This window comes from Chiloscyllium punctatum, chromosome 2, assembly GCF_047496795.1.
Source record: "Chiloscyllium punctatum isolate Juve2018m chromosome 2, sChiPun1.3, whole genome shotgun sequence".
NCBI classification, from domain to species: Eukaryota; Metazoa; Chordata; class Chondrichthyes; order Orectolobiformes; family Hemiscylliidae; genus Chiloscyllium; species Chiloscyllium punctatum.
The window spans coordinates 470,332-494,204 of NC_092740.1; the positions used below are offsets into that span (position 1 = coordinate 470,332).

The window sequence follows — 23,873 nt, forward strand, 5'->3', positions numbered from 1 at the left end:
AAGTTACAATTTTGAGGGGTACGGGAGCTAATTAGTCTCGAATAGTAAGGGATGAATGTATTTGAATGTTACTCGAAAGAGTGGTAATTTGTGGAATAGTTGGACAGAAATTTAGCATTCCCCTGTGTAAGGTCAGGTTGGAGATCCAAATCAAGACTGGGGAAGTAACAGTTGGAGTGATTGCGAGGTCTTGCACTTTGGCAAAAAGAATAAAAGCACAGACTACTTTCTAAACGGTGAGAAAATTCGTAAAGCCAAAGTACAAAGGGATCTGGGAGTGCTAGTGAAGGATTCTCTAAAGGTCAACATGCAGGTTGAGTTTGTGATTAAGAAAGAAAATGCAATGTTGTCACTTATCTCAGGAGGGTTGGAACATAAAAGCACCATTGTGCTACTGAGACTTTATAAAGCTCTGGTTAGGCCCCATTTGGAGTACTGTGTCCAGTTTTGGTCCCCACACCTCAGGAAGGACATACTGGAACGTGTCCAGCGGAGATTCACATGGATGATCCCTGGAATGGTAAGTCTAACATAGGAGGAATGGCTGAGGATCCTGGGATTGTATTCATTGGAGTTTAGAAGATTAAGGGGAGACTTAATAGAGACGTACAAGATAATACACGGCTTGGAAAGGGTGGATGCTAGGAAATTGTTTCCGTTAGGTGAGGAGACTAGGACCCGTAGACACAGCCTTAGAATTAGAGGGGGTAAATTCAGAACAGAAATGCGGAGACATTTCTTCAGCCAGAGATGCCTGTGGAATTCATTGCCACAGAGTGGAGTGGAGGCCGGGACACTAAGTGTCTTCAAGGCAGAGATTGATAGATTCTTGTTGTCTTGGGGAATTAAGTGCTACGGGGAGAATGCGGGTAAGTGGAGTTGAAGTGCCCATCAGCCATGATTGAATGGCGGAGTGGACCCGATGGGCCGAATGGCCTTACTTCCACTCCTATGTCTTATGGTCTTATGATTGACAGAGTTTCAGCTTGAGAAATACAGTTTGTTCTTGGGAACTACTTAAGCAAGATTTAAGGTGGGAGTGACATTCCTTGTTGTAGAGAAGCCACAGGCAGACCAGGGAACTCAGGAGTTAAAAGAAAAATACCCTGGAATTTTTCCAGACTGTATTGTAACAAGATTCCACTGTCAAAAGGTCACAGCAAGCAGCAAAAACTAAAGCGAAAGACAAAGGAGGTTTGGTTAGCTGACACCCCATCTGACATAATGGTGCAGGAAAAACCTAAACAGGTAGAGGGTCAGGCAGAAAAGTTTAGTTCTGAAAGGCTAAAGGACTTACAACAAACATGAGACAATTATATATCGATGCATACTCAGAAAAGGAATCAGAACGTATTCCTGAGGGTTAATCATGTGGAGGAGCTGGTGTTGGACTGGGGTGTACAAAGTTAAAAATCACAACACCAGGTTATAGTCCAACAGGTTCATTTGGAAGCACTAACTTTTGGAGTCCTGCTCCTTCATCAGGTGGTTGATGAAGAAGCAGTGCTATGAAAGCTAGTGCTTCCAAATAAACCTGTTGGACTATAACCTGGTTTTGTGTGATTTTTAACTTCCTGGTGATTATTATCTTAAAAACAGAATCCTAAGGCGAAAATGGAGACCACAGCAGTTTAGTGCAGAGGAGAAATGAGCGTAAGTGCATCAGATTGTGTTGCCAGTAGACAGGAAGTGTTATGGGTAGCACATGAATTACCAGTAGGTGGTCATCGGGATGTGAGGAAGACTCAGGCTAAGGTACAAAAGCACTTCTATTTGCCTGGACTGCACATGGATGCGGTTAAATTTTGCCGTACATGTCATACGTGCCAAATGGTAGGTAAGCCACAGACAGAAATAAAACTAGCACCTTCATTGCCGATTCCCACACTGAAGAACCTTTCACGCAGGTTATGATTGATTGCGTATGACCCCTCCCAAAAACTAAAAGTGGGGAACAGTACATAATAGACATCTACCAGATTTCTGGAGGCAATGCTATTACGGTATATTCAGGACAAAGGGTGGAGGATGACTTTGTAGCTTTCTTTACCCAGTATGGGCTACCCAGAGAGATTCAGTCAGACCAAGAGTCTAATTTTATTGCTAGGCTGTTTAAGAAAGTCATGGACAGCTTAGGCATGCAGCACTTTAAATCAAGTGCGCACCACCCTGAAGCCTAGGGAACTTTAGAAAGGTGGTATCAGACCCTGAAGACCATGTTGAGGACATACTGTCAAGATTACCCAAATGATTGGGATAAAGGTATCCCATTTGTATTGTTTCCCATTAGAGATACCCCAAATTAATCTTCAGTTCGATCATGATTAATATGTTTGTCAACCCCATACTCCTGCCTTCTCCCCATAACCTATGATCCTTTGCTAATCAAGAACCTATCTATCCCGATCATAAATACACAGTGACTTGGCTTCCACAGCCTTCTTTGACAAGGAGTTCCAGATTCACCAATTTCTAAGTGAAGAAATTCAATCATACTCCTGTCCTGAGCGACAGGAGTTTGAATCTCACTGTGACATATGGTGAAATTTGAATTCAATGGAAATCTGGAATAAAAAGCTGGTTTAATGTTGACTGTCATAAAAGCCCATCTAGAACACTAATGTCTTTTAAGGAATGTAACTCCAGACCTATAGCAATGTGGTTAAATATTAACTGCTGTCAGGGTAATAAATGCTGGCCTAGTCAGCGATACGCACACCCCTGGTACAAAAAACAAAACGATCAATGGTAATCTCTGCAGGATGTTGACAATGTGCTGAATCATGGAGTTTATGCTCAGGATGTGACGCTGCGAGATGGCAGCAGTGTGGGGCTCCTGAGATGGAGCTTGCCCACCTCCAGTCATTTTCTTTCCTTCTTTTTAGTTCTTTTAAGTTTTCTTTTGTCTCTACTCACCTTCTAGAGGGAGCCTGGTTGTGTAGGCAGTTGCAGCGACAGCAGAGGCTGGGGACCCACAGTGGGGACTTTGCTGTCACCCACAAAGCAATTGTTGTACTCGGCAGACCTCTGGCAGTCAGTGACATCGTGTAAGTGGCTGAATGCCTGGAGTAGCACCAGAGCAGAACTCCAGCGCAGTCAGCCAGATGGAGGCACGGGATCAAGAGATCAAGCCCAGCACGGAAGACGATGGCAGCCGACAACAAGACAGCATCACAGAGACACTGGGATGGAGGGATACAGCCCTCATGGGGAAAGCCCAGTGTGGAGCAACTGCAGGCCGATAGCTCAAGGAGGGTTGTAATTTGGAACTTTTAACTTTATTTCTGATTTACTACTTCATACCTAAGCTTTTGTACCCAGATGGCACACTGAGTGGCAACATTGTAAACTTTTCACTGTACTCCTGTATCCCTGTACTTGAATATGCGAGACAATAAAACCTAATTCTAAAACAAAATGCACTGCCTTAGTGTGCTGTGGAGGCAGATTCAAATCATCACTTCCAAAAGTGAATTGGATCATATTCTGAAGGCTGTGATTCCTGACACCTATGATGTATGCAAAAAGGCTTACACATGCACACTTTATGCAGTGCATAATACCTATACACACAACCATCTGCTGGAAGTGATATATTAGGTTAGACAGGTAATTAACCCACTAAAAAGAAAACAAAATTAGGCTAACTGGACTTTGTTCAACTTTTTAAGCTATAATTCAAGGAATCAATGTCAGAGCCAAAATTATCTATGGTCTATGTGAATGACTTAGATGTTGAAACAGATTTCACTATAGTCAAATTCACAGACGATATAAATATAAGGAAAGCAAGTCTGCAATAAAGTAGATTAAGTCACTGGACAAAAGTGTAGCAGATTTAGCATAATTTAAGAAAATGTGAACCTGTTCAATTTGGTTGGCAAAGTAGGAAAACAGATTGTTCAAATGGATGATGGTTTCAGAATGTTGTTTCAGATAAACACAACAGTTACAAGAACAGGTCAGAGACTAGGGACACTGGGCGAGTAACTCACCTCCTGACTCCCAAAGCCTATCCATCATCTACAAGGCACAAGTCAGAAGTGCGATAGAATTCTCATTTACCTGGATGGGAGTAGCTCCAATGACTCTCAAGAAGCTTAACACCATCCATGACAAGCCTGTTTGATTAGTGCAAATCCACTTACTCTACAATCAATTCTCAGTAGCTGTACCATCTGCATTGCAAGAGTTCACCAAAGTCCGTTAGACAGGACCTTCCAAACCCACGACGACTTCCATTTGGAATGATAACGGCAGCAGATATATGGGAACACCACCAGCTACAAGTTACCCTCCAAGACACTCAGGAAGTCACAGAATCATACAGCATGGAAACAGACCCTTCAGTTCAATCAGCCCATGCCAACTATCACTCCAAACTAAACTAGTTCTATCCACCTGCACTTGGTCCATATCCCTCCAAACATTACATATTCATGTATTTATCTAAATGTCTTGTAACCATACCTGCATCCACCATTTCCGCTGGAAGTTCATTCCACACACAAACCACCGTGTAAAAAAAAAAGTCCCTTGTCTTTTTAAATCTTTCTTCTCTCAACTTAAAAATATACTTCTTAATCTCGAAATTCTGTCGTCTCGAAATATATCGGCATTCTTTTAGTGTTGCTGGGGCAAAACCCTGGAATTTCCACCCTAACAGCATTATAGTCAACTAAAGCATATGGACTGCCATAGTTCAAGAATGCAACTTGCCACCTACCTTCTCAAAGGAAACCAAGGACAGGCAATAAATACTGGTTCAGCCAAAGATGTCCATGTACCATGAATTAATGAAAAGATTATTCAGAGGGCGGCTTGTTTTTAAATGAATTTTATCACAATATGTGGGTGCAAAAATAAAGTTGTCTCACTTCAACTGTAAAGGACACCAGTAGGACCACTTCTGGAGTACTGTGGTACAGTTGTCTCTTTACTTAAGGTAGGATATACTTGCAGTGGAGATGATTCAGAGAATGTTTATTAGGCTGAGTCCTGGGGCACAGGGACAAAATCAGAAGTTGCTGGAAAAGCTCAGCAGGTCAGGCAGCATCTGTGAAGAACAATCAGGTGTCCCTTCCTCAGAACTCCTGGGGCAAAAGGATTGTCTCACAAGGAAGGGCGGAGCAAGCTGAATCTACTCACTGAAGTTTAGGAATTTCTTCTAAGGATCATTAGCCTTTGGAATAATCTTCCTCTAAAAGCAGCAGTAGCTGGGTCGTTGAATATATTCAAGACTAAACTAGTCTCAATTTTTGACCAACAACAGTCAAGAGTTCTTGATGTATGTTTGCTCGCTGAGCTGGAAGGTTCGCTTTCAGACGTTTAATCACCATACAAGGTAACATCATCAGTGAGCCTCTGAATGAAGCACTAGTGGTGTAGCCTGCTTTCTAAGTTTCCTTGGGTTGGAGATGTCATTCCCTGTGGTGACATCATTGCCTATGGTGATGCCATTTCCCGTTATATTTCTCAGGGGGTGGTAAATGGGATCCAAGCCAATGTGTTTGTTGAAAATCACAACACCAGGTTACAGTCCAACAGGTTTACATTGAAGCACACTAGCTTTTGAGAGTGAGGGAGGGAGAGCGAGAGACAGCGAGCGCGAGAGACAGCGAGCGCGAGAGAGACACAGCGAGCGCTGTGACATGAACCTAAGATCCCGGTTGAGGCCCTCCTTATGGGTACCAAACATAGCTATCAGCCTCTGCTCGGTCACTTTTCGCTGCTGCCTGTCCTGAAGTCCGCCTTGGAGGATGGCCACCCGAACGTCAGAGGTTGAATGTCCTGGACCACTGAAGTGTTCCCCAACTGGGAGGGTACACTCCTGTCTGTTGATTGTTGTGCGGTGCCAATTCATCCATTGTTATAGCCTTAGCTCAGTTTCCCCAATGTACCATGCCTCCGGGCATCCTTGCCCGCAACGTATAAGATAGACAACGTTGGCTGAGTCACATGCGTACCTGCCATGTACAAGGTGGGAGGTGTCCCCACGTGTAATGGTGGCATCTATGTTCACACTCTGACATGTCTTGCAGCGCCTGCCGTGACAGGGTTGTATGGAGTTGTCCTGACAGCCGTGCATCTTGCTACAAACAATTATCTGTTTGAGGTTTGGTAGGTTGTTTAAAGGCAAGTAGTGGAGGTATGGGGAAGGTCTTGGTGAGGTGCTCATCCTCATTGATAATGTGTTGCAGGTCACGAAGAACATGGCGTAGTTTTTCAGCTCCTGGGAAATACTGAACAACGAAGGGTACCCTGCCAGATGTAGCACGTGTCTGTCTCCTGAGGAGGTCATTATGGTTCCTTGCTGTGGCATGTCTGAACCAGCGGTCGATGAGTTGAGCATCGTACCCCGTAGTTGTGAGGGCATCCCTGAGTACTTTCAGGTGTCTGTCACGTTCCTCCTCATCTGAGCAGATCTGGTGTACACGTAGGGCTTGTCCATACGGGATGTTTTAATATGTTTTGGGTGGAAGCTGGAGAAGTGTCGCATTGTGAGGTTGTCTGTGGGTTTGTGGTAGAGTGTGGTGCTGAGGTGTCTATCCTTGATGGAGATACATGTATTTAAGAATGAGACAGATAGTCGAGAGTAGTCCATGGTGAGTTTGGTGGTGGGATGAAACTTGTTGATGTCACTGTGTAGTTTTATCAGTGACTACTCGCCATGTGTCCAGAGGAAGAAAATGTCGTCCGTGTACCTGGTGTATAATGTTGGTTGGAGATCCTGCATAGAGAAGAAGTCTTGTTCGAACTGGTGCATAAAAATGTTGTCTGTAGTATTCCTGGTTGTTCAGTTGTCGGAACACTTCCTTGCACTTCAGTGATCCAGGACATTCGACCTCGGACCTTCGGGTGACCATCCTCCAAGGTGGACTTCGGGACAGGCAGCAGTGAAAAGTGGCCGAGCAGAGGCTGATAGCTAAGTTCGGTACACATAGGGAGGGCCTCAACCGGGACCTTGGGTTCATGTCACATTACAGGTGACCACCATTGCCCTATACACACACACAGACACACAGATACGCACACTCCCACATGCACCCCCTCACAGACTTAAAGACACTCTACACTCACGACCCCCAACCCAGACAGACAGATACACACACAAAGACCCACATGCGCACATTTTGTGGGGTGAATTTGTACTTGCAGAGTTACATTGTACTTTGCTCAAAAACTGCATGAATTTATGTAAAACTCCGTTATCTCTCTTTTTAGATTAGAATCAATCTAAACATCATGGCATAGGCAGAGAACACAGGGGGCTAACACCTTCAACATGTTGTCTAGCTATCACCATTGTTAAAAGCTAACCTGAGAATGCAACTTTTTAAAAAAAGTTTTCTGATTTACACATGAAAGAAGTGAAACTATCATGGCATTCAAACAGATGAAAGACTTAACAGAATCAATTTTCAATGTATAATTTCAGTTACATCACACTGTAAATGTTTGCTATAAATTCGGTGTGTTAGGATTGAGCCCTCCACTACCACCTGATGAAGGAGCGACGCTCCAAAAACAATTGTGCTTCCAATTAAACCTGTTGGACTATAACCTGGTGTTGTACGATTTTTAAACTTTGTACACCCCAGTCCAATACCGGCATCTCCAAATCGTAATGTGTTTGTTGATAGAGTTCTAGGAATGCTAGATAGAGTTCCAGTTGGAATGCCATGCTTCTAGGAATTCTCGTGTGCGTGTCTGTTTGGTTTGGCCTAGAGTGAATGTGTTGTTCCAGTTGAAGTGATGTCTTTCCTAATCCATATGCAAGACACATACATGAGAATTCCTAGAAGCATGGCATTCCAACCGGAACTCTATCACAAACACATTGACTTGGATCCCATTTACCAGCCCCTAAGAAAAAGAACAGGAGATCACATCACCATAGGAAATGATATCACCACAGGAAATGTCACCACTAACCCTAGGAAATGTAAACATATAAATAGAAAGCAGGCTACACCACCAGTGCTTCCTTCGGAGGCTAACCGACAACATTGCCTAGTAGGCTGACGAAACATCAGAAAACAAAACTTCCAGCTCAGCGAGCAAACCTACACCCAGAAACTCAACCTGAGCTACAAATATTCCCATAACTCTTGACTGCTGAGTTTTGAGAAGCAGACAGGAAAAGGAGTTAAAACCACAATCAATCAGACTAGTCATGATCTTATTGAATGGGAGAGAGACATGATGGGCTGAAATGTCCTACTCCTATTCCTTAATTTAAGATAGAGTCAGAATTTTTAATAGCATGGAAATAGGTCACCCAGCCCATCATGTCCACGACGGTCATAAAACATCCATCTACTTCAATCTCATTTTCCAGCATTTGACCCTGGTCTGGTTTGCTATGGTGTTTCAAGTATTCATCTAAATAGTTCTTAAATGTCTTGAAAGATCACACCTTTACATCCTTCAGGGACAGTCGCAGATACCCACAACCTTCTGGGTGAAATAACTATGCCCCAACCCCCTCTAAACATCCTGCTCTTTACTTAAAAGTTGTCTGCCTGCTTATTCAATCTTCCACAGGGAGGAAAAGATTTTCCTTGTGTATGCCCTTCAGAACTTTGTACATCACAATCAAAACCCCTCAGTCTTCTCTGATCCAAGGATACAACCCTAACCTATTTACTTTCTGTTCAAAGTGGAATCGTTCCAGCCCAAGGAACATCGTGGTGAACCTCCTTGGTACCCTCTTGAATTCAATCACATCCTCCCTAAAGGAAGGTGACCAGAATTATAGAGTACTCCAGCTGTGGTGTAACTAATGATATTTACAGATATACAGGCTCCTTGCTTTTGCATTCAATGAAGGCAAGTATCCCATATGCCTTCTTAACCACTTACCTATACTATTGCTTTTAAGGATTTATGGTCATGCACACCAAGGCTCCTCTGCTCCTAGGTACTGGGGGCTGCTGCCACCCAAAATGCAACATCTAATACTTTTCAGGATTAAATTCCATTTGCCACTGCTCAGCACTTCTACTGTCCTGCAGTCTAAGGCCTTCCTCCTCATTATTTACCAAACCACCATGTTTTGTCTCATTTGCGAATTCACTGATCAACCTCCTGCATTCACGTCTAGATCATGAATGTACACTACAAACAAGGGACCCAACAATGATCCCTGGTATATGCCAATGGACATAGGCTTCCAGTCACAAAAATACCCTTCAATCATCACTCTCTGCTGGCTGTCATGAAGCCACTTATAAATCCAATTTTCCTAACTACTCTAGACCCTATGTACTCTTAGTTTCTTAAGCAGCATAACATCAGAGACCTTATCAAAAGCCTTACTCAAGTTCATACAGACTACATCAGCTTCACTCATGTCATAGACACATCTAGTCAAAAAATTCAATCAAGTTTGTATATGATGTTCTCCCATACAAAGCCATGCTGACTATCCATGATTAATCCTTCCCTATCCAACTGGAGATTAATTCTGTCCCTCAGAATATTTTTCCAATTGATTCCCTACCACAGATATTAAGTTTACTGGCCTATAGCTTCTCGGTTCATCCCTACCACCTAACTTGAATAATGGCAGCATACTAGCTATCCTCCAGTCCCTTGGAACCTCTCGTGGCCAGAATGTTTTTGAAAATTAATGTTAAAACACCTGCAATCTCTTCCTTTGCCTCCCACAGCAATCTGCGATAATCTCATCTAGGCCTGGGAAATTATTTACTTTCAAGCCTATTAAAACTACTAATATCTCCTCATTCTTAATGCTTATTCATTCAAGTATATCACAGACTCCTCCTGGATTTCCACACCCACAGTGTCCTTTTCTACAATGAATGCAGAAACGAAGTAATCATTTAAAACCTCAGCTATGCCTTCTGGATTCAAACACAGATTGCCACTTTGGTCCCGAATGGGCCCTCCTCTTTCTCTAGTTATTTCTTTCCCCTAAAAGGGCTTTCAAACACATCTTTGGATTTTCCTTTATATTATTTGCCAGTGTTTCTTTTGTTTTTTTACCTCCCCTTTTCATCTTCCCCATTTCTTTTCTAAGTAACCCCTGCACTTTCCATACCTGTGTTAAGCCTTCAGTATGTACCATGAATTCCCATTTCTTTTCCCCTCGTCTAAATTCTGCATATCTCTCAACATGGTCCTAGCCACCACCATTACAACTTGTTGGTCCTACATACTTCTTATTACCCTTTTGACGGTCACTGGATTTTCCTTCAAGGAGCTCCTCCCAGCCCATTTTGTCAAGATCCTGTCTTGTCTTACAAAAATCAGCCTTCTACCAATTCAGATCCCTTCCATAATTATGCTAAATCTCTTTGAACTGTGGTCACTATCACCAAAATGCACCCCCAATGCCACATCAACCACTTGCCCAGCTTTGCTCCCTAAAATTCAGTCCAGCATTGAATCCTCTCTTGCAGGACTTTCTGCATGCTGGCTCAAAAGCTCTCTTGGATACATTTTAAGAATTCTGCCTCCTCTAAGCCTTTCACACTTTGCCTATCCCATTTAATACTGGAGAAGTTAAAATGCCTTACTAATGTTACCCTATGATTTTTATGCATTTATAGAACCTTTACTGCTCTTACTCACATTAAGACCCATCCAAACCTCATTTAAGCTCTCTTTATTGATCTATAGTAGCTTCACATTAAGCTTTGCCTTAATTGTGAAACTCCCACTTTTCTTTTAGATACCTCCCTCTCTCTGAATCTTTCAGTTCCCCAACATCAAAGATAACTGCTCAAACTCTAATCACTTGTGCACCTTACTCTTTAACTCTGTTCTGAATGATATTATCTCTTCAGCTGCTTTAGGCATAGAAAGTTGCTTTCACTTAATTTTGGCAAATGACATCCTGGGTTTCCAGTCTGTACGCTAGAATGTTTGCTTTGCACCGAAGACTTCAAATACATACCAGCTTCTTGAAAATGTTGTTTGTAAACAACTATACAGTGGAAATGTTCGCACAAGGAAAACAAATCCTTACCCTTGCAAGAATGCTGGGATCCACAGCAACTACCTCAGATAGACACTTCATAGCTTTTGTTCTTACAGCGATCGCACTCTCTCCTAGTACACGCAGAATCTGGAAATAGAATATATCATATCCAATGCATAGGCTCAGGGGATGGATATCACCAGAATAGATGACAGAATTTAAATTCTATTAATAAATCTGGAATGTAAAACTGGCTCTAATCATGACAATCATAAAACTATCATTGATTGATGTTTTTATGGCAACAGGGGTGATTTGTAATTACTCTCTGCAGTAACCTAGCAAGCTACTCAGTTCAACAGCAATTAGCACTGGAAAACAAATGGACAACATGCACACTGAATTAAGGAAAAAAAGGACATACAGGAATTTGAAATGAAAGATTCCCTGGTACAAAACCTATTCCTACTACAGACTATGCATACTGCAACTTTAACTTTCTGCAATTTTAACTTTCACCACCTCTACCCAATAGCCAAGCTGGTTATACCTTTTCTATAACCACATTTCTTTTTCTTTTTATTTCTTCACAGAATGCATGCTGTGCTGGCTTGGTCAGCTCTTACTGTCTGTACATTTAATTGCTTACTAGGCAACAAAGGAGCTGATGACGCAGCAGCATCATTGCTGGATTGTTAATCCAGAGACCCAGATAATGTTTTGGTGGCCTGGTTCGAATCCCACCACGGCAAACGGTAGAATTTCCAAAAAAAAAATCTTGAATTAAAGAGTTGAATGATGATCATCAAACCATTGTCGATTGTCAGGAAAAATCCATCTGGTTCACTAATGTCCTTTAAGGAAGGAATCTTGAAAAAAAAAAGGAATCTGCCATCCTTCCCCTGGTCTGGACTACACGTGATTCCAGACTCTCAGCAATGTGGTTGGCTCCTAATCGGGGATAGGCAATAAATGCTGCCTAGCTAGCCCTCATCCCATGAATGAAGGAAGCAAAAAAAAAAATCAGAACCTCAACACTATGGTAAGGACACAACTCAGAACAGGTAAGGATTGCAGATTTTCTTCTCGAAAAGGACATTAGTGAACGAGATAGGTTGCTTAATAATAATCAACAATGGTTACATGGTCACCAAAAAGGTTCACTTTCTATTCCAGATTTTCCTTATTAAATGCAAATTTTTTCATCTGCCATGGTGGATTCAAACCCATGAATTAATTAAACCCAAACATTAATCTGAGGTTCTGAATCACTAGTCGAGTAATATTACCACTTCCCCTTAATATGAAAGGAAAAATGAAATTTGTCAATCCTTTTAAATCCCTCTCCCTCTTCCAGAGGAGCACAGATCAAATCCCCTTCAAAAGCAGTACTATACAGCCACTCACCTGTGTCAAATAAATATCAAAACTCTGTGCAAAAGGCCTCATGGAGGCCAAGTACCGGACAATCAGACAGGCATCTTCATAGTCTACATTAGCAGAGTTCATTCTGTATAAAGAAACAAGCCAGTCAGTTTCAAGGCAAGAAAGTACTTAACATGAGTAAAGACATCCTGAGAGCTGGTAAAGACCTGTTTAATAGCCTGGAAGCATACTATCAGATTAGTTTTTCCACTGATGCATTTAGTGAGAATTAAAGGTGTATTTAAGACCAAACAAAGATCGGATCCTGATCAGTAAGGGGATCAAGTTTTGTGGGGAAAAGGCAGGAGAATGGGGTTGAGAAACATATCAGCCATGATCGAATGGCAGTGTTGACTTGATGGGCTGATTGACCAAATTCTGCTCCTATATCTTATGGCCTAAAGTTTTAGAGGTACCATAACAGCAGCTTGTAAATCAACACAGTAAACACAGACTACCACCTGGCAACATTAAAAGAACAAGTTAACTGACAGTTAGAAAATCAAGATTATTAAATAATCAAATAGTTCACACAATTTAAACGCAGAGGTTTCTCAGGATACAGCAGAAGCATAAAACAATTTATGGCTCAGGATGAGGCGACTCAGATTGTCAAAGCTCGACAAAAGTGTGATCCAGTCTAGTCTCCAGCTCTGTGACAATTTCCATGGACAAGAGTCCTCCTCTTGCTCCACAGATCCCTTCACTCACCACCAACATTTTTTGCCCATCCTTAATTGCTCGGAGTGAAGATATGGGCCTCTGGGAGGTAGGACAAAATGCATACAGGAGCTGCACAACATGGCTTCTGCACTGCTAAACTAGATTGCACTGAACCAGACAGAAACAAGAAACTGCAGACTGATTTAATTCCAATAAAAAAAACAGAAATAATGGTTAATTCTAAATTGCAGTTAGAGACAAAATGGCTCACAGCACCTACATGGCGACTTGGTTCCCTATGCCAACATGACCACCTGCAACTAGTCTTGAAAATTATATTAAAAAAAACTAACCACACTTTGCAAGCTGCGAGTCCTCATAGAGGAAATACTAAACCACATTTTTAAGCTGAGAATCGTTGTAAAGGTGACATAAACCACTATGACTTAATCAATATCATTAGTTCAAGCAACTATCCATGAAGTGATATCATGTAGTGATTGATTGTTACTATGTGATCATGCTCCATGTCTGATCTTGAATAAAGCATATAAATCTTATGCAAACTCCAAGGTTGTTGGATTCTTTGATTGCCAAGAAGTTTTCATACTTCTGGGCGAATCAGAGTCCTCCAATCCAGCTCTGTAACATACAATAAATGATTGTTTGCATGTTAGACAAAGACTCGTTTACAGGTGTGTTAATTGACCAATCGCGGAACCGAGAGACCCACAGATCAATAGGACAGTTTAAGAGTCAACCACATTCAGATCCCTTTTACCTGCACTCAACCAGTTCACTGAAGAGTTGGCATGACAGTAGTTGCATTAATTTCATCTCCAGCAGGATGTAAATGAATATTCCCATCCCCTCACTTATCAGCCTTCCACAGGGACCGCTCTCCTTCTGTGTCTATGGTCCACTCCTCCTCCATTACCAACATCTCCCATATTCCCACACCTTCCCCTGTAACTTATAGAAGGTGCAACACTTGCCTGTTTACATCCTGACTTCTTTTGATCCAAGGCCGCAGGGACACCTTTTAGGTGAAGCAGTGATTTACTTGCACTTCACTCAATCTAGTCTACTGCTGACAATTCGTTGTTCACAATATGGTCTGCTGTATGTTGGGCAGATGAAACGCAGAGGGGATAGCCGTTTTGTGGAACATCTACATTTTGTTGCGAAAATGACCCTGTTTCCAGTTGCTTGCCACTTCAATTTAACACCATTATGTTCCCTGGCCAACATCTCTGGGCTTGCTGCACTCTTCCAGTAAAGCTCAGTGCAAACTAGAAGAATAGCACCTTGTTTTCCACTTGGGGACACTGCAGATTTCTTGACTCACTATTCAGTTCAAAAGTTTTAGGGGCTGACCATGTCCTTACCCCACACACCCTCTGATCTTGTTATCACACATGCCGCAGACCCAGTCTAGCGGCTATGTACTTTAGGATACAAATCAGCAGTGCTGCTTCCAAGCCACTTTTGGTGGTAGACATCGAAATCCCCCAGCCAGAATACATTTTGTGCATTTTTCTTTTAAGACTCATTCATGGGATATAGGTATCACTGGCCAGGCTAGCATTTATTACAGCGGAATCTTCAGAAAAGATGTGACAGTGAGTAACCAGGAGGATGGAATAGAGACTTTAAAGGAAATGGGTTGTAAAGTAGGAAGAGACAGGTTCTGTGGGGCAGGAACAGTCAAAAACAATGGTCTACCTGCGTAATCTTGTTTGGATTTTGGGCATTAATTGCCCAGAGGACAGTTTAAGAGCCAACCACAATGCCGTGGATCTGGAGTCACACATAGGCCAGACCAGGTAAGGACAGTGGTTTCCTTCCCCAAAGGGTACTAGTGAATCAGACCAGAGAGTGTTTTCAGTAACTGAATGGATTCATGTCATCATTAGACTCTCAACTCCAGATACTTACTGACTTCAAATTCCATCATCTGCCACAACACAATTCAAATCCAGGACCTGAGAACATTATCTGGGTCTCTCGATTAAAAATCCAGTGATAATATCACGAGGTCATCACTTCCCTTTTGCCACCCTCAGTGCTGTTCAATATGGAAGAATACTGATTCATCAGTCAAAGGGGGTGGTACATGATTAACAGCAGGAGGACTCCTTTGCCCAGATACCATCAGGCTTTGTGGGGTCGAGTCAATATTGGGGACTTCTAGGGCAACTCCCTGCTGACTGTACACCACGGTGGGTCTGTCCAGCCAATGGGACAGGACATATCCAGGGATGGGAAGGACCATGATACTGCCTGTAACCAACTGTCGTTTGATTAGTCTGTGAGACAGCTTCTCCCAAATTTAGCGCCAGGTCCCAGATGTTAATTGAGACGATTTAGCAGGTTCAGCAGAGGTGTTTTTGCCATTGTTATTTCTGGTCCCGAGATCATGCCAAGTAGTCCATCCAACTTCTATATGCAAACTTTGGAGAAATTAATACAACTGAGTGCCTTGCATGGTCATTTCACGACAGTTGAGAGTCAACCAAATTACTGTGGACCTGGAGTCACAAAGCACCGAAATACACCCTGCAGTCCAACCAGTCCATGCCCAATACAATTGCAAACTAGTCCCACCTATTTGTTCCTGGCCCATATCTCTTTCCGATTCATGTAACTGTCTTTTAAACATTATAAGTATGCCTACATCCATCACTTTCTCACCCTTTGTGTAAAAAAAGTTGCCTCTCATGTCTTTTTTAAATCTCTTCCTACACCTTAAAAATGTGCCCCTAGGCTTGAAATACCTCATCGTCGGGAAAAGACACCTATGATTAATCTTACCTATACCTTTATGATTTTATAAACTTCTTTAACATTACCTCTCAACCTCTTATGCTCCAGTGAAAAAATTCCCAACCTTTCTGATTAACTCAGACCAAGTAAGGATAACAGATTTCTTTACCTGAAGAGCAGTGAACATGTTGCGCTTTCCTGACAATCAGCATAGTTTTATGGTTTTGATTGTTATTGAATTCTACCACTTGCCACAGTGAGATTTGAAGCCAGGTCCTCAGGACATTACCTGGGTCTCTCGATTAACAGTACAGTGATAATACCACTATGCCAACATCTCCATTTGTAGACTCCATCATTCTCTCTACTTGTGTTCTCGCCTAACCTTGCCATCTGCTAACTTAGTGACAGTGCATTCACTTTCTTCGGACATCTATGGCACTCCACTAGTTACAGGTAACCATCCTGAAAAAGATCCCCTTAATCCCAACTCTCTCTATTCTATTACTTAGCCAATATTCTATCCAGATTAATGCATTATCTGCACCATCATGAGCTCTTAAGTAATATTATGTGCAGTACTTTATTAAATGTCTTTTGAAAATCCAAATATGCTACACATACTATTTCCTTTTATCTAACACCTGCACAGAACTCTAATAAATTTGTCGGGCATAGCTTTGCCTTCGGTACTATATTGCTTGTAGCAACAGGTCACAAAGAACAGAAAAACAGAGGAATAGGCCCTTCAGCCTATGTCTGCGCTGACCACAATGCAATTCTAAACTAATCCCACCCGACTGCGTCTAAATGCCTCAAACATTATTTTTCTATCTGCTTCTACCAACTCCCCTGGTAGCATGCTCCTGGTTCCTATCACCCTCTGCACATCTCCCATAAACTCTCCTCTCTTGCCTCAACCTATGCACCCTAGTATTTGACATTCCAGTGATAACGCCATTAGGTCATTACCAAAAGACTCTTGAGTATCCAGCATACTCATGTCTCTCAAGTTTGCATACTTATCAGGTCGCCCCTCAGCATCCGATGCTCAAGCAAAAACAATCCAAGTTTGCCCAACAACTTTTTGCAGTTAATTTATTCCAATCCAGGCAACACCTAGTAGACATGTTTTGTACCTTCTCCAAAGACTCCACATCCTTCCTACAGTGTAGTGACCAGAACTGAATACCATATTCCAAATGTGTCTTTACTAAAGTCATAAACCTGTGATGGTGCTGCTCCTTTAACAAGATTATGCTGTCCTGGGCTTTTTTCCCCCCAGAGGGGTTATAAAAGCAGCGATTCTGAAATGTCTGACTTGGATGGGTTTTAGGGCCAATTTGATTATAGCTAACAGATACCGCATCAGACAAAAAGCTTAAAAAATGTGTACAATGAAAGAAAATTGGCCAATTCGCCCAGCTCAACTTTCCTCTGGTTTGATTTGGTTTTGGCAGTCTGGCACCTCTACACCGCTGAAGCCAAACGCCAACTTGAGGACACCTCTTCATACCGCCCCCTCGACCATGACCCCACCCCCCATCACCAAACCATCATTTCCCAGACCATACAGAACCTCATCACCCCAGGAGATCCCCCACCCACAGCTTCCAACCTCAGTTTGGGAACCCCGCACTGCGCAATTCTACCTCCCTCCCAAGATCCACAAGCCTGACCACCCTGGCCGACACATTGTCTCAGCATGCTCCTGCCCCACTGAACTCATCTCTACCTACCTCGACACTGTCCTATCCCCCCCTAGTCCAGGAACTCCCCACATACGTTCGAGACACCACCCACTCCCTCCACCTCCTCCAAGACTTCCGTTTCCCCGGCCCCCAACGCCTCATCTTCACCATGGATATCCAATCCCTTTACACCTCCATCCGCCATGACCCGCGCCTCCAAGCCCTCCATTCTTTCCTCTCCCGATGTCCCCAACAGTACCCTTCCAGTGACACACATTTGTTTGGCCAAACTGGTCCTCACCCTTAACAATTTCTCCTTTGAATCCTCCCACTTCCTCCAGACCAAAGGGGTAGCCATGGGCACACGTATGGGCCCCAGCTATGCCTGCCTCTTTGTTGGCTACGTAGAACAGTTTATCTTCCGTAATTACATCGGCACCACTCCCCACCTCTTCCTCCGCTACATTGATGACTGCATTGGTGCCACATCGTGCTCCCGCGGGGTGGTTGAGCAATTCATCAACTTCACCAACACATTCCACCCTGACCTTAAATTTACCTGGACCATCTGACACCTCCCTCCCCTTCCTGGACCTCTCCATCTCCATGAATGACGACCGACTTGACACTGACATTTTTTTACATACCCACCGACTCCCACAGCTATCTGGATTACACCTCTTCCCACCCTACCTCTTTCAAAAATGCCATCCCATATTCCCAATTCCTCCGCCTCTGCCGTATCTGCTCCCAGGAGGACCGGTTCCACCATAGGACACACCAGATGGCCTCCTTCTTTAGAGACCGCAATTTCCCTTCCCACGGGGTTAAAGATGCACTCCAACGCATCTCGCCCACATCCCGCACCTCCGCCCTCAGACCCCCAACCCTCCAACTGTAACAAGGACAAAACGCCCCGGTGCTCACCTTCCACCCTACCAACCTTCGCATAAACCAAATCATCCGCCGACATTTCCGCCACCTCCAAAAAGACCCCACCACCAGGGATATATTTCCCTCCCCCCCTTTCCGCCTTCCGCAAAGACCGTTCCCTCCGTAACTACCTGGTCAGGTCCACGCCCCCCCTACAACCCATCCTCTCATCCTGGCACCTTCCCCTGCCACCGCAGGAACTGTAAAACCTGCGCCCACACCACCTCCCTCACCTTCATCCAAGGCCCTAAAGGAGCCTTCCACATCCATCAAAGTTTTACCTGCACATCCACTAATATCATTTATTGCATCCATTGCTCCCGATGCGGTCTCCTCTACATTGGGGAGACTGGGCGCCTCCTAGCAGAGCGCTTTAGGGAACATCTCAGGGACATCCGCACCAAATAACTACACTGACTTGTGGCCCAACATTTTAACTCCCCCTCCCACTCTGCCGAGGACATGGAGGTCCTGGGCCTCCTTCACCTCAGCTCCCTCACCACCAGACGCCTGTAGGAAGAATGCCTCATCTACCGACTCAGAACACTTCAACCCCAGGGCATCAATGTGGACTTCAACAGTCTCCTCATTTCCCCTTCCCCCACCTCACCCTAGTTCCAAACTTCCAGCTCAGCACTGTCCCCATGACTTGTCCTACCTGCCTATCTTCTTTTCCACCTATCCACTCCAACCTCTCCTCCTTGACCTATCAGCTTCACCCCCTCCCCCACTCACCCATTGTACTCTATGCTACTCTCTCCCCACCCCCACCCTCCTCTAGCTTATCTCTCCACGCTTCAGGCTCACTGCCTTTATTCCTGATTAAGGGCTTTTGCCCGAAACGTCGATTTTGAAGTTACTTGGATGCTGCCTGAACTGCTGTGCTCTTCCAGCACCACTAATCCAGAATCTGGTTTCCAGCATCTGCAGTCATTGTTTTTAGTGAATAGGTAAAAGCGGTCAGGCAGGTTTGAGGTTGCTGGTCCAAGAAACAGCTACATGGAAGACAGTGTTCCATGCTACCATCTCTCTCTCTCCTTGAAGACCATGTGTTTAATTTTACCTTTTGTGCCAAGGGATGTCTACGGAGATTCTTTCAAGTATTTCGAACAGCATCATTAAGTTGGGATAATCTGTTGGGTTTTCAGATAGGTTAAGTTATTCAGTATTCTGTTCTCTTTTGTTTGTGTTTCATTCAGTAATCTTGTAAATAAGTTCTGTTTTGTTTAAAATTAAGTGGTTTGACCAGCTGCATCTCTCCTGGAATACCCACGTTACACCACCTGCTTAAAACAACTAGCAAAGTTAGGGTGTGGGCTACTTTCTTGATTTGTTTTGAGGGGGTCTGATCTGGTCCATGACAGATTGGGGATTCTCTGCAGGGTTTGTTCTATAGTTCCGATTTGGGATTAAGGTTGTTGGACTCAAAGGCAGCAAGTGGTGTGTGCTAGTGTCTTTTGATCCAGGTGTTGAATTCGGTTGGTTTAAACAGTACTTGGAATTGCAATGCTCTTTCAGTCACCAAGATTTTTCTGGGAGTTGAAGAAGTGACTTTGGGAATTTTGTAAAATGGTGATTAAGGCCAAGCCGCTGGAATTAGCAGAGAAACAGGAACTGGAGCTGCCTCCTTCCGTGAAGAAAGGGGACATAATTACAGCTATAGCAGAACATTTAAATTTACTGGAAATGCCATCAGGATCTTTAGAGATAGCTAAGATATAATTGAAAATGAAGCAGCTTGAGTTAGAGGCAAAAGACGAGGAAAGGGCAACAGAAATGAATTATGATTAAAAGCAGAGGAAAGAGAAGAAGAAAAAGAACGAATCGTTTTAGCAGGACAAAGAGAGAGAAGAGAGAAGAGAGAGAAAAGGAGACAAAGGAAAGGAAAGAAAGTGAGTGAGTTTGAACTTCAGAAACTGGCACTGAGACAGGAGTTCAAAAATTCACTTTCTGAATTAGTGAGAACTCATGTGGAAGAGCAGAGTTAAAATGGCAAGATTAGCAGCCAAAATGGCTGATGATTATGAGTTGCTCCATAAATCAAAGTTTATCTCTGATGTTAAAAGATAAGGAGATATGTACCTCAGAAGGATATTGCCAGAAAAGGTACTAGTAACCAGAATTCACAAAGAGACAAGAGGCACTTAGTTATGTAGGTTAGTGTCCAGTGAAGAGTGGAGAAGTCATGGTAGGAGTACTGGACAAACTCTCAGCTCTAGAAATACAATTTGTCCTTGCTCATGATATAGCTGTTCACAGGTAGGAGTGCTGCCTACTGTGGTTGAACAGTCAGGGGAAACTCAGGCAACTGAACTATTGCAGAACATACATCCTGGGACTTTTCCTGACTGTGTGGTAACAAGGTTACAAAATCACCAGTTAAAATCAGGAGATCAAAGAGTACAGATGTGAAAGTTGAAGTGGGATTAGCAGACACCCTGCTTGATCCTGGATGTGGATTTGCTTGCTGAGCTGGAAGATACATTTTCAGACACTTTGTCATCATACTAGGTATCATTAGTGAACCTCTGGATGAAGCACTGGTGGTGTAATCCACTTTCTATTTCTAGGTTTGTGTTTCCTTGAGTTGGTGATGTCATTTCTTGTGGTGATGTCATTTCTTGCAGTGATGTAATTTCCTATAGTGATGTCATTTCCTGTTCTTTTTCACAAGAGATGGTAAATGGGATCCAAGTCAATGTGTTTGTTGATAGAGTTCCATTTGGAATGCCATGCTTCTAGGAATCCCCGTGCATGTCTCTGTTTGGCTCGTCCTAGGATTGATGTGTTGTCCCTTTCTCATCCGTATGTGAGGATACTAGTGAGAGTGGGCCACGTCTTTTTGTGACTAGTTGATGTTCATGTATCCTGGTGGCTAGTTTTCTGCCTGTTTGTCCAATGTAGTGTTTGTTCTTGCAAGGTATTTCGTAAATGACATTAGTTTTGTTTGTTGTCTGTATGGGGTCTTTCAAAATCATTAGCTGCTGTTTTAGTGTGTTGTGGGCTACCATGATGCCAAGGGGTCTGAGTAGTCTGGCAGTCATTTCTGAGAGTAAGGGAGTGTGGCTAGGGTTTCTGGACGCATTTTGTCTGCTTGTTTCGGTTTGTTGCTGAGAATCCCCTTTAGTCCTGTTAGAATTGTTGTAAGCTTCAACGAGATCATCCCATCTCATTCTTCTAAACTGCAGTGTTGTGACTTGCCTGAAAATAACATTAGCTGGATTGTAAATCATAACAACCTACATTTCAACCTTGGACTGCACATCCACAAGTTCTTGAAAATAGTAGGAAAGATGGATATAGTGGTCAAGAAAGTATATTAAATGCCTCACTGCACACTATGAGCTATAGAATACAAAAACAGGGGGTTTAATGTTGTAACTATACCAAGACACAAGCTAGGTCACAGTTTGAATTTTGTGTACCATTCTGGCCACTGCATTGATGCACTACAAAGATGCAAATGCTCTTGAAACAGTGCAAAGGAGATTTATAAGAATGATGCCATGTTGAAAAATGCAATTATGAGATAAGATTGGATAAGTAGGGTTATTTTTCTTTTATTAAGTGGTCTGTAAACCTCTTATATTAAAGCTGCACAAAATAATGAGGTGTCTAGATAAGAGTAGACAGTAATAATCAGTTTCCTATGGCCAAGAGGTCAATTACCTGGGAATTAAGTAATTTATAGAAGGACTAGGGAAGACACAAGGTAAAACATTTACACCCAGAGGATTGTGCTCAGGTTGACTTTATATCTTTTCTTGCTCCTCTTGAACTCATCTCAGAATAATATAAGACCAAAGCAAGCTCTTCTCAATCACCATCCCCACTTTCCTTAACCTGGGATGTTAGCCATCCAGGACAGACATGCAGGAGGTTGGAAGAACACAGAATTCCAGGCAGCAGCAGGAGGAGGTGGAGAAGTCAACGTTTCAAGTGTAACCCTTCTTCCTGAAATATTGACTTCTCCACCTCCTGATGCCAACTGGCTTGCTGTGTTCTTCCAACCTCCCATGTGTCTACCTTAGCTTCCAACATCTGCAGATGTTTTTGTCTCTAACCTTTTTTTAATCTCCAGCCATCCAAGCCAGGAAATTTATCCACTTCAAGGGTAGTCAACCTATCATTTAACTTTCCTCCATACTTTATTTTGATCATTTCCACTGTTGCTGTTGTTTTGTTGGTCGTTTGCTCCTGAATGAAAAATTATGAAGTACTCATTCTCTTATAGCTTTGCTGATCTCTCAAGAAATCAAGAAATATGGAGCCAGGATACAAAAGTGATATTGAAGTAACAGCCCAGATATGGTCACATTTGAATTGCACATAAGGGCAGAAGCAGGAGAATCAATCCAAGTCCTATACTGCACTATAAATGCTTCATAATTAAACCAACCTGCAGGGCCAGTCCATTGTCCACTTTTGAATGTAATCCTCCCAACCTACACAGCTTACCTTAAGGTACTAAATTGAGCTGGGGCAGTTTTGATGACAGAGCGAAGAAATTTCTTGCGTTTTTCTGCTCTTTGCATGATCTCGCCTGTAGATTCTACCTCCTTAGCATGCTGTGCTCCATCTGAAGAATCATCATCTTTCTGATTCTGTGACTTCATTGCCTTCTCTGTCTCCATTGTAGTGTCACGAAACCACTGTGCAATGTAAAATTTCCTAGCAAACTTAAAAACAAACACGAACTTACTGCAGGATCTGTGGCAGAATATCAGACTGAAACTGGACTGTTACTGAATCCAGTTTACAATGGAAAACAAATTCTGACAATATCACCAGCAATTCTTAGACTCTGGGTCATGAATTAATATTCTCTCTGCACGCATGTAGTCAATCCCACGGAAGGCAAAACAAAATTTCATGTCCAGACATTGACGTTATGAATGAAGGTTTATTTTGGCGAGGAACAAAAAGTCCCTTAACATCCCCAATAGTATCGCTTAGACCTGCTCAGTAACCAGGCCTAACGCTAACCGACCCATGAACTCTGCCGAAACGTAGCCCATCTATTAACCCCTCAATACACCACCACCACCACCCACATCCAGGCACTGTAAGGATAATCTGAATTCCTCTACAAGGGGATAAATATATTGAGTAGCTAGATTTTGCTTACCATTAGCGAGGGGTCAGTCTCTGTATTCTCATCCAGGTAATCCAACAATGCTTTCTGAAGCTGCTGAACTTCATCCTCTATCCCTGAAACCTGCAGGATTTTAACCATTAGCAAGCATCCAGACTTTGTAATTCCCAAAATAATCTCATAACATCTAATATCATGCATTCCTCAACCACAACCTGTATCAGCACACTGTAGCAGCAGCAGTGTGTATCATTTACAACATGCATTGCAGTAAGGCTCCTTGCAGCTTTCAACCCACTACTACTGTTATTTAGAAGGAGTAGGGTAGCAGAGAGTTCCCTTCCAAGCCACT

The 23,873-nt window shown here is 42.9% G+C and overlaps 1 protein-coding gene across 6 annotated transcripts in view; it reads right to left on the reverse strand.

Moving 5' to 3' along the window:
* The window catches only part of LOC140493806 (nipped-B-like protein), a 523,989-nt gene that overhangs the window by 170,103 nt on the left and 330,013 nt on the right, over positions 1-23,873 (reverse strand). For all 6 annotated transcript variants that reach the window (XM_072592747.1, XM_072592718.1, XM_072592708.1 and 3 more), the window contains 4 exons: positions 23,555-23,644; positions 22,885-23,105; positions 12,356-12,458; positions 10,997-11,095 (listed from right to left, as the gene is read on the reverse strand). In XM_072592747.1, coding sequence (XP_072448848.1) covers positions 10,997-11,095; positions 12,356-12,458; positions 22,885-23,105; positions 23,555-23,644 — 513 coding nt within the window. The remainder of the gene's footprint in view (positions 1-10,996; positions 11,096-12,355; positions 12,459-22,884; positions 23,106-23,554; positions 23,645-23,873) is intronic.